The sequence below is a fragment of the Helianthus annuus genome, chromosome 2 (assembly GCF_002127325.2).
Source record: "Helianthus annuus cultivar XRQ/B chromosome 2, HanXRQr2.0-SUNRISE, whole genome shotgun sequence".
Lineage (NCBI taxonomy): Eukaryota > Viridiplantae > Streptophyta > Magnoliopsida > Asterales > Asteraceae > Helianthus > Helianthus annuus.
This window is the reverse complement of record NC_035434.2, coordinates 49,737,777-49,747,740: the sequence shown is the minus strand read 5'-3', so window position 1 is coordinate 49,747,740 and position 9,964 is coordinate 49,737,777. Positions and strand designations below refer to the sequence as shown.

General features: G+C 41.1%; 1 protein-coding gene across 1 annotated transcript; it reads left to right on the top strand.

The window, feature by feature from the left end:
• Positions 1-9,234: 9,234 nt before the first annotated feature.
• On the top strand, positions 9,235-9,711 carry LOC110914608. Its single transcript, XM_022159394.1, has one exon. The coding sequence runs from the start codon at positions 9,235-9,237 to the stop codon at positions 9,709-9,711; it is 477 nt and encodes a 158-aa protein (XP_022015086.1).
• Positions 9,712-9,964: the final 253 nt, after the last annotated feature.

The following is a 9,964-nucleotide window of genomic DNA, read 5'->3' as shown; positions in this document are numbered from 1 at the left end:
AAAGGGAGTTTGATGATCTAAAGCAGTTTAGTGGCGAGCACCGGGCGTATACTGACAGGTTCGAAGAGTTGAGTTTGTTTTGCCCAACGATGGTTACCCTACTTGACAAGGCTATCGAGAGATACATTGATGGTCTACCTGACTCTGTGCAAGACATAGTTACCGGTAGTAAACCTACCACTGTTCGTCAGGCAATCGAACTATCTGCAACGTTGACTGAATCTCAGATTCGAAAGGGTAAGTTGCATAGAAATGGTGACAAGAAGGGTAAGAAGCAGGATTCTGACAAGAAGGATAGCAAGAAAGGTAAGAACAAGAAGGGGAGTGATGCGGGTTCTTCGAAGGGTTCGAGGAAGCGGAAGGCTTCCCAGAACTATGCCGTTACTACTCAGGCTCAAGCTGCTCAAAATCAACCTGCGCAACCTCTTGCCAAGAAACCATACTTTGGCAATGCACCTCTGTGCAACAAGTGTAACGGACATCATCAACCACACCACCAGTGCCGTCAATGCACCAACTGCGGAAGATCTGGCCATCTCGCTGCTGCATGCCGCTTTCCTGTCAATCAGAATCGGGCAGCTCAAAACCCGGCTCAACAAGTTGCCCGGCCTCTTGCTTAGCAACAAGGTCAAGCAGCGCGACCTCACTTCCCACCAGGTTCTTGTTACAACTGTGGGGATTTGACCCACTATCGAAATCAGTGCCCAAGATTGATCAATGCAGTTCAGAACCAGGGTCCAGCTCGAGGTCGAGTTTTTAATATGAATGCTGCTGAGGCACAGGCAGACAATGAAGTGGTAAACGGTACGTTCTTTGTTAATAATCAACATGCGTCTGTTCTTTTTTACTCAGGGGCCGATAAGAGTTTTGTGTCATTATCTTTTGAGCCTTTGCTTCGCGTGTCTAGAACGAAACTAGGTAAGCCCTTGACTGTTGAAGTTGCGAATGGTGAACCCGTTGTTCTTGATTCTGTTCTTCGCAACTGCCAATTGAACCTTAGCAACCATCTCTTTCCTATTGACCTCACCCCTATGCATCTTGGAAGCTTCGACATTATTGTGGGTATGGATTGGCTAGCTAAGCATCGCGCAGAGGTAGTTTGCTTTGAGAAGATTGTTCGAATTCCGCTTTCGTCAGGTGAGATCCTACAGGTTCGTGGTGAAAAACCTGCTAGTAGCCTCAAGCTTATGTCTTGTTTTCAAGCTCGGAAGTATCTGCGAAAGAACTATGTGGCCTTCTTGGCACATGTTACGGCAGATAAAGACCAAGGTAAGCCTATTCAAGATATCACTGTTGTTCGGGATTATCAGGAGCTGTTTCCTGAAGAGTTGCCTGGTCTACCCCCAGCACGCCAAGTCGAGTTCCGTATCGATCTCGTGCCTGGTGCAAATCCTATTGCCAGAGCTCCGTATCGTCTTGCACCGTCTGAGATGCAAGAGCTATCTAAGCAGCTTCATGAGCTTTCTGACAAAGGTTTTATCCGTCCTAGCTTTTCACCTTGGGGTGCTCCCGTTCTTTTTGTCAAGAAGAAGGATGGATCCTTCAGAATGTGTATCGATTATCGTGAGCTGAATAAGCTTACCATCAAGAATCGATATCCCCTACCTCGCATTGATGATCTCTTTGACCAGTTACAGGGTGCTACTTGCTTTTCGAAGATTGACCTTCGTTCTGGGTATCATCAACTTCGTGTGCATGAAGAGGATATTCCCAAAACAGCATTCCGCACTCGATATGGGCATTATGAGTTCACTGTCATGCCATTCGGTTTGACCAATGCTCCTGCTGTTTTCATGGACTTAATGAATAGGGTCTGCAAGCCTTATTTAGATAAGTTCATCATCGTTTTCATTGATGATATCTTGATTTATTCTAAGACGCGAGCTGATAACGAGCGCCATCTTCGTCTTACTCTGGAACTCCTAAAGAAAGAGCAACTTTTTGCCAAGTTCTCCAAGTGTGAATTTTGGCTTAAGGAAGTTCAATTTTTAGGACATATTGTCAACGAACAAGGTATTCATGTAGATCCCTCCAAGATCAGTGCGATTAAGGATTGGGTTACGCCTACTACTCCTACTGAGGTTCGTTCTTTTCTTGGTCTTGCGGGTTATTACCGCCGCTTCATCGAGAACTTCTCAAAGATTGCGGTTCCTCTAACTGCTCTAACTCAGAAGAACAAACCCTTTGAATGGGGTTCTAAGCAAGAAGAAGCGTTTCAGACCTTGAAGCAGAAGCTTTGTGATGCACCTATTCTAACTTTGCCTGAGGGCAATGATGATTTTGTTGTCTACTGTGATGCATCGAAATTGGGTCTTGGCTGTGTTCTGATGCAAAGGAACAAAGTCATAGCCTACGCATCTAGACAATTGAAGGTACATGAGAGAAACTACACCACTCATGATCTTGAGTTGGGTGCAGTTGTCTTTGCTCTCAAAATCTGGAGACACTATTTGTACGGTACAAAATGCGTGGTTTTCACTAACCACAAAAGTCTTCAGCATATCTTCAACCAGAAAGAACTCAACATGAGGCAAAGACGTTGGGTCGAACTCCTAAACGACTATGATTGTGAAATTCGCTACCATCCTGGTAAAGCGAATGTTGTGGCTGACGCATTAAGTCGTAAGGAACGTACTGTGCTTCATTGTGTTCGTGTTCAATCTGCTATTCAAGCTCGATCTGATATTCAAGCCCGCATTTCTCAGGCACAGCATGCTTGTGTTTCACAAGACTTGATGGGTAAGGAATTACCCTATCACATTAAGCCTGATCTTGTGCTGAAGGAAGATGGATCGTATTACTTCATGGACCGTTTATGGGTCCCAAGCCAAGATGATCTTCGCGCTTTGCTTATGAATGAGGCCCATAAGTCTCGTTATTCTATTCATCCTGGCTCAGACAAAATGTATAAGGATCTTCGTACTCAGTATTGGTGGCCTGGTATGAAGAAAGACATTGCCTTATACGTTTCAAAATGCCTTACTTGTCTTAAGGTTAAGGCTGAACACCAACATCCTGCTGGTCTTTTAGAGCAACCAGAGATTCCAGTTTGGAAATGGGAAAACATCGCTATGGATCTCATTACTAAACTTCCGCGCACTAAGAAAGGTCATGATGCCATCTGGGTAGTTGTTGATCGTCTTACAAAGTCAGCGCATTTCCTGCTGATCCGTGAGAATCTATCTGCTGAAGATCTGTCTAAAATCTACGTGGATGAAATTGTATCTCGACATGGTGTTCCTTTGAACATTATTTCTGACAGAGATGCTCGCTTCTCTTCTCGATTTTGGAGAACCATGCAATCTGCTATGGGGACCCAACTCAATCTGAGCACAGCTTATCATCCACAATCTGATGGCCAAACTGAAAGAACAATCCAGACTTTGGAGGATATGCTTAGAGCTTGTGTGATCGATTTTGGTGGTAGTTGGGATTCACATCTTCCATTGATTGAATTCTCCTACAACAATAGTTATCACTCCAGCATCAACATGGCTCCTTTCGAGGCTCTCTATGGTCGAAAATGTCGTTCACCTATCTGCTGGAATGAAATAGGTGAGGCTCAGCTTACTGGACCTGACCTCATTCTAAAGACAACTGACAAGGTTAAGAAAGTTCGTGATAACTTACAGGCAGCTCGAAGCCGTCAAAAGAGTTACGCGGACCTACGACGCAAGCCCTTAGAATTCCAAATCGGTGATCGTGTATTACTTAAGGTCTCACCTTGGAAAGGTGTGATCAGATTTGGAAAGAAAGGAAAACTTGCACCTAGATACGTTGGACCATTCAAGATCGTCGAAAGAATCGGTAAGGTAGCCTACAGACTTGCATTACCTCCTGAACTTGGAAATGTTCATCCAACTTTCCACGTATCCAATCTCAAAAAGTGTTTAGCTGATGAGAACCTCCACATACCACTTGACGAAATTCGTGTTGATAAAACACTACATTTTGTTGAGAAACCTGTGGAAATTATGGATCGTGAAGTCAAATGGCTAAAACGCAAGCGCATTCCGTTGGTTAAAGTTCGCTGGGAATCTAAACGTGGACCTGAGTTTACTTGGGAACGTGAAGATCAAATGAAGGCGAAATATCCACATCTTTTCTCACGAGTTTCCTCTAAACAAATTTCGGGACGAAATTTCCACAAGTAGGGGAGACTGTGACATCTGTGCTTACAATCATTGTAAACAGTTCAGTTATCAATGAAATAAAGTTATTTGATCCCTATGTTTGTTTGTTTATGTTTGATGTTTTTCATGTTTTGACTTTTATTCGATTTCAAACTCTATATCGCTTTCTAGAGAATTATACGCAAACTGGTGCGAAAACGTAATCAGTTATATGCAACAAATACTCCGGAACATCAATTTATGCTTAACATACCTTAAATAACCTTTACATAACTTAGAAATAAGTTTTAGAGGCTTTGGTATGGCAAAATCTAGTTTATTCGCTTACAGGGACTAAAATTGACAAACTGCGAAAGTATGCCAATCTGAACTGTAATGAACATTCCGGAACATGATCATAAGTTAAACACACCTTAAATATCCTTTACATAGCTTAGAAATAGGCTTTGAGGGGTTTGGTGTGCTAAAATAAACTTTATGCTCATTCAGGGACTAAAAGCGTCAAAAAGTGCATAAGTTTGCACTTTCGTGCATAACTTACGTTCTGAATACTTCCGGACATCCAAAAATTTATGTAAGCATTAAAATATTATGTTTTAATGTTTGGCATGAGAAAAATCCATTCGTCGCGCAATTTGGATCGTTTTTCGCGCTTATGCGCATTCCGTCGTAATTAAGCGAACATCGCGATCGTATGACCAAACGAACCGACATCCGAGATATTTTTGAGCATGTTTTGGGTTCCCTATACTTTAACATCATTTTAGAGCCTTGAAATGAGGTTAACGGGGCTTAAACGTGCCAAAAATGGGCCGAAATGCATGTTTTTCAAGTTCAGGGACTAAACTGCAAATTCTGGAAACTATGCCCAGGCGGCCCGCGTGAGTTTGTGTGTAATTCTTACGCGGGGCGCGTCAGCCTCCCAGATCAGCAAAATTGTTGCAAACAGCTGTTTGCAGCTGTTTAGCACTTCCAAACCACTTGCAAATGGTTTTGGGGCATTTCTATGGGCTCTAATGGTATTCTAAAACAAGGGGCCCATGTGTACGGCCAAGATCGAAGCACGTTTATCGAGGAACGATCCTAACGGTCTTGGTTTTCCTATAAATACCCCTCACCTTTCACTTGCAAAACCCACTTGATTTCTTGAGATTTCTCTAAGTTGGAGTACTAAACCACTTCATACCTGAGAATACTTGAGAAATCAAAGCTTGCGGGGACCCTTTGTAAGTATTCCTTCGTTCTTTTATTGCTTTTCGAGTTCGAAAGTCAAACTTTGTTTGACTTTCTGCATTGACCAGTTTATGGTCAATGCGAAGTTCGTTTGAACTTTATAACGTGAGCGTAATCACGATGGTTATAGTTCCTAGTAACTATACCCACTGATTACCACGTTATCTAGGCTCAGTGACGAGTCGTAGTTTAGGCCAAAATGCGTTCTCGCGTATTTTAACGAAACTACTCTAGGGTATTAAAACCGTTTGTTTTAATACCAAACCTGTTTTCTAACATTACTAAACATGTTCTAGCATGTTTAGCTCGTCGCTTTTAGATTTGTGCTTGTTTAGGGTCGTAAAGGTAAGCGATCTAATCAATCGCTTATGCTTACGAACCCGACCCATTTGGTCGATCATTAGGATCCGACCAAGCATTTTAGGTGACCATAGTTGTATAGGGAATAACCTTCCGAGGTTATACCTTATGGTCACGACGTTTAAGTAGTTGTATGATAAGTAGCTTTTATGCCTTAGGTAAATTACCAAAATGCCCTTTTTACGTTAAATTCATTTTAAACCTATGTAACATAATTTTTGACACCTAAACTGATTTAGCAACAATATTAAGCATGTTAAGGCATATCTTGCTTGTCATAGGGCTAGTTAGGCATTTCAAACGCGTTTTACGCAAACGACGCGTTAAAGTAGCATAAGCTACCTAAACGGGTCGTAACGGGTCAAAAGCACTTAGGATAAGTTTCGTTTTAGTGTGTAGGCTTTGTCAAACCATATTACATAAGTTCCCATACTTATTTGGTTTACGAACCCTCGTACTACCCGATCCTCCGATAGGTCCGTTTATTAATGTAGATACCTATATAGGTGCCGTTTGATTCCGTGATCTTCTAGCATTGCTTGGTGGTTATCCTACGACTTCTAAGCAATCTCAAGTGAGTACATAGACCCCTCTTTTACTGTTTTCCAAACATTTTGGGGTGAAACACATGTGCCTACTTGTTACTTTCGTGCTTTTTCATGTTTTCATACCATATACTTACTATGTTCATTAGTACACTATTAGTACATGATTTCATTATGTTTTGCTATGTATGTTTACTTGACATGCTAAGCACATTGTTTTACATTTCATTTCTTTTGCTATGTATGTTCATTTAACATGCTAGCACATTGATTTACATGACTTTTCTGCTTTGTATGTTACTTAGCATACTTAGTACATTGTTTTCACATAATTTGTTTGCATTTGGTATGACATTTGGTTTGTATAAACGGTTCTTTACTACATTTATTAACATTAGCTACGCCGCTCGATAGTAAGTAATGGTACCATAGGACTTGACAAATCTCGTTCCTGACACCCTAGGTTTGTTTGGGTGAAAGGAATGACTGAATCCGTGAACATTTTTACTTTGATAACCTTTACTCTAAGGTTATCATGCTGTCTCAAGGCTTGAATGTAATGCGTTATCTTACCACATAAATGTTTGTATCAATAAAACAAGTTTTCTACTTGGCAAAACATAACTTTTTGATTTGTTCAAAATACTTTGTTTTGTTCCTTTTTACTTATGGTTAAGTATTCTTATTTTGTTACTTACCATACATAACTTTTGTTTACACATAACTACATGACTACATTTTGGGTTTTAAACATTGACAATGGTTTAGACAAGGACATTTGATGATTGGTTTGAACATGAACTATATGCTTTGGTGGTTTGTTTAAGTGACTTAAGTAACGATATGTGTGTAGTATGCTACAAGCATGGTGGATACGCCGCTGGTACTTCCTATATATAAGTGCTTGTATTGTATTACATGTCATAGCGTTATTTAACTCGTTTAGTTTGGGACTTATACATTTTTACACAAATAACATATTTTTCACAAGACTTTGTTTTACAAAACAATTTACTCCATACAACTTATTTTTACTTGGTTATTCTTTTAACCATACATCATTCTTTTATACATACATATTAACTGATTTTGTTATCGCTTTTCAAACATTTTATAAGCAAACACTTAAACTAGATTCATGACAAGTTTTCATTAAACATTTTCTTAAACCTAAGTCATGAATCCTATTTTCACAAAACCTTTGTATCTCACAGGCATTTTTATGCTGACGTACCTATTTTCACATGTGTTTCAGGAGCTAATGCATAGGATGATCGTGATACACTAGGATGGACTTGGGCCTTAGTGACGATAAAATGGATCTAGACTAGTTAGAACTTGTTATGTACTTTGTTTCTTTTTTTTTTTATTTTAAGACAATGTAACTTGTGGGTTCTCGTTTGAAACAATGCATTCCACCCTTGGGTGATGAATAAAATATTATTTAAATTACCTTGGTTGTGGAACAATAATTCTGTTACAACACTCCCCGACGTTTCCCCCACGATTTGATGTTTTACGTTGTCGGGGTGTGACAACTTAGGCAAACATGGCCTTTGATTGTCAAGAACTCTTACAATCAATCTTGGGCCCCGAGACTACTCACACACTCTATGATGGATGATGGTGGTGCATGATGGTGTTGTGGTCGTGGTGGAGTGTGGGTGAAGTGTGAGAGAGGTGGTGTGCCAAGGGATGATTTGCAAGTGAGCCAAGCACCCCTATTTATAGCCTGAACAGAAGCTCGGGCATGCCCCGTGTCCATTGGGCACGGCCCCATGTCCATCCCTCTTCTCTTTCTTCATTAATTACAGTTTGTCTGCATTAGTTGACCACGCCCCCATGTCAGCTGAGCACGACCTCGTGTGCAGAAGCGTATCTGTACTATCAAGATTTCCTCAGATTTTGCGAATCTTAGAGTTGGCCACGGCCCCGTGTCCGCTGGGCACGCCCCTGTGGTGGGTGATAGAAGCTTCTACAACTTTGTCTTTTCTGCTAACACTTGGGCATGCCCCCGTGCTCATTGAGCACGGGGCATGTTCAGTCTTCTGTTCTCTTGTTTTTGCTTGGGAAGATGCTGTCGAGGGGTTAGGCATGCCACGTTTATTCCTTTTCTTGTATTTATGTTAGATTTAGCTGTCGTTTTGCTTCTTTTGTTAATTTGAGCTCATATAATCCTGAAAATACAAAAGGAAGACAAAAGCACACCTTTTCCAACATTAGTACTAAAAAAGGTTAGTTTTATGCTACAATTGATGTAATTTATATGTTGCATTTTGTATACATCAAAGTGCGTTAGCAAGGATGAGGGTTTGGATATTCTTAGGCATGTGCATGAGGGGTTGATGGGAGGTCATCATAGTGCGCACACTAGCGGACAAAAAGTCTACGATTGCGGTTTCTTTTGGCCTACGGTATTCGAGGATGCTCAAGAATTTGTTAGGACTTGCGATGCTTACCAACGTACCGGCAACATCTCATCCAAGAATGAAATGCCCCAAAATCCCATTCAAGTACTCGAAATCTTTGACTTATGGGGCATTGATTTCATGGGACCTTTCCGTCCTTCGAGTGGGAATAGGTACATCCTTGTGGCAATCGACTACGTTTCAAAATGGGTGGAAGCTCAAACTTTGCCTACCAACGACGCCCAAGTGGTGGTGAGATTCTTGAAGAAGTTGTTCACGCGTTTCGGTACTCCCAAAGCCCTTATTAGTGACTGAGGAGCACACTTTTGTAATTCCGTGATGGAGAAAGCATTGGAGAGATATGGAGTTACTCACCATTTGTCTACCGCGTACCATCTACAAACAAACGGTCAAGTAGAAAATGCGAAAAGGGGAGTAAAGAAAATTCTTGAGAAAACGGTAGGAAAAAGTCGTAAGGATTGGTCGGACAAGCTTGATGATGCTTTGTGGGTATTCCGTACCGCCTACTAAACACCTCTAGGGACCACACCCTTCATGATCGTATATGGCAAAGCTTGCCATCTTCCGGTAGAATTGGAGCACCGAGCGTTTTGGGCTCTTAAAACCGTGAATTTAGATCTTACTCCCACGGCTAGGAGAAGATATTTCCAAATCCATGAGTTAGAAGCACTTAGAGATGCGGCGTATGAGCGTTCTTGGAGTATCAAAAAGAAAACAAAAGCGTTGCATGATAGAAAGCTTAAAGGGTTGAAGGAGTTTAAAGTTGGTGATAAAGTGCTCCTCTATAATTCGAGGTTTAAGTTGTTTCCTGGGAAGTTGAAGTTGAAGTGGACGGGACCGTATGTCATGAAGGAAGTGTTTCCGCATGGTGCGATTGAGCTATACGATAAAGCTAGTGAAAGCTCATGGAAATTGAATGGCCACCATTTAAAGAATTACTTAGGAGGGCCGATTAACAACACCGAGAAAGAGGAAACTCCTCTCGAAGATCTTCCGAACATCACCGTTTAGAGAGCAATCTCAAGTGTAGAGTTTGTATAGTTTGTTTCGTGTCATTTTTGAGTCGTTTCGTAGCTAACATAATTTGTCGTAGTGTGTCGTGTCTTTGTTTTGCGTGTTTGAGTATTTTGCAGGAATCAAGTTCAACAAGGAGCTGAATTTGCGAAGAAAACGACATTCCAGGTAAGCCCCTATGTTAGAAAAAATTTGGGAAGGTTGGGTAACACTTAGGAAAAATTCTAAGGCATGAAACTTGGATTTTTAC

Excerpts from the sequence above, each read along its gene's own strand:
- LOC110914608 (XM_022159394.1), top strand. The coding sequence starts at position 9,235 with ATGATCGTATATGGCAAAGCTTGCCATCTTCCGGTAGAATTGGAGCAC.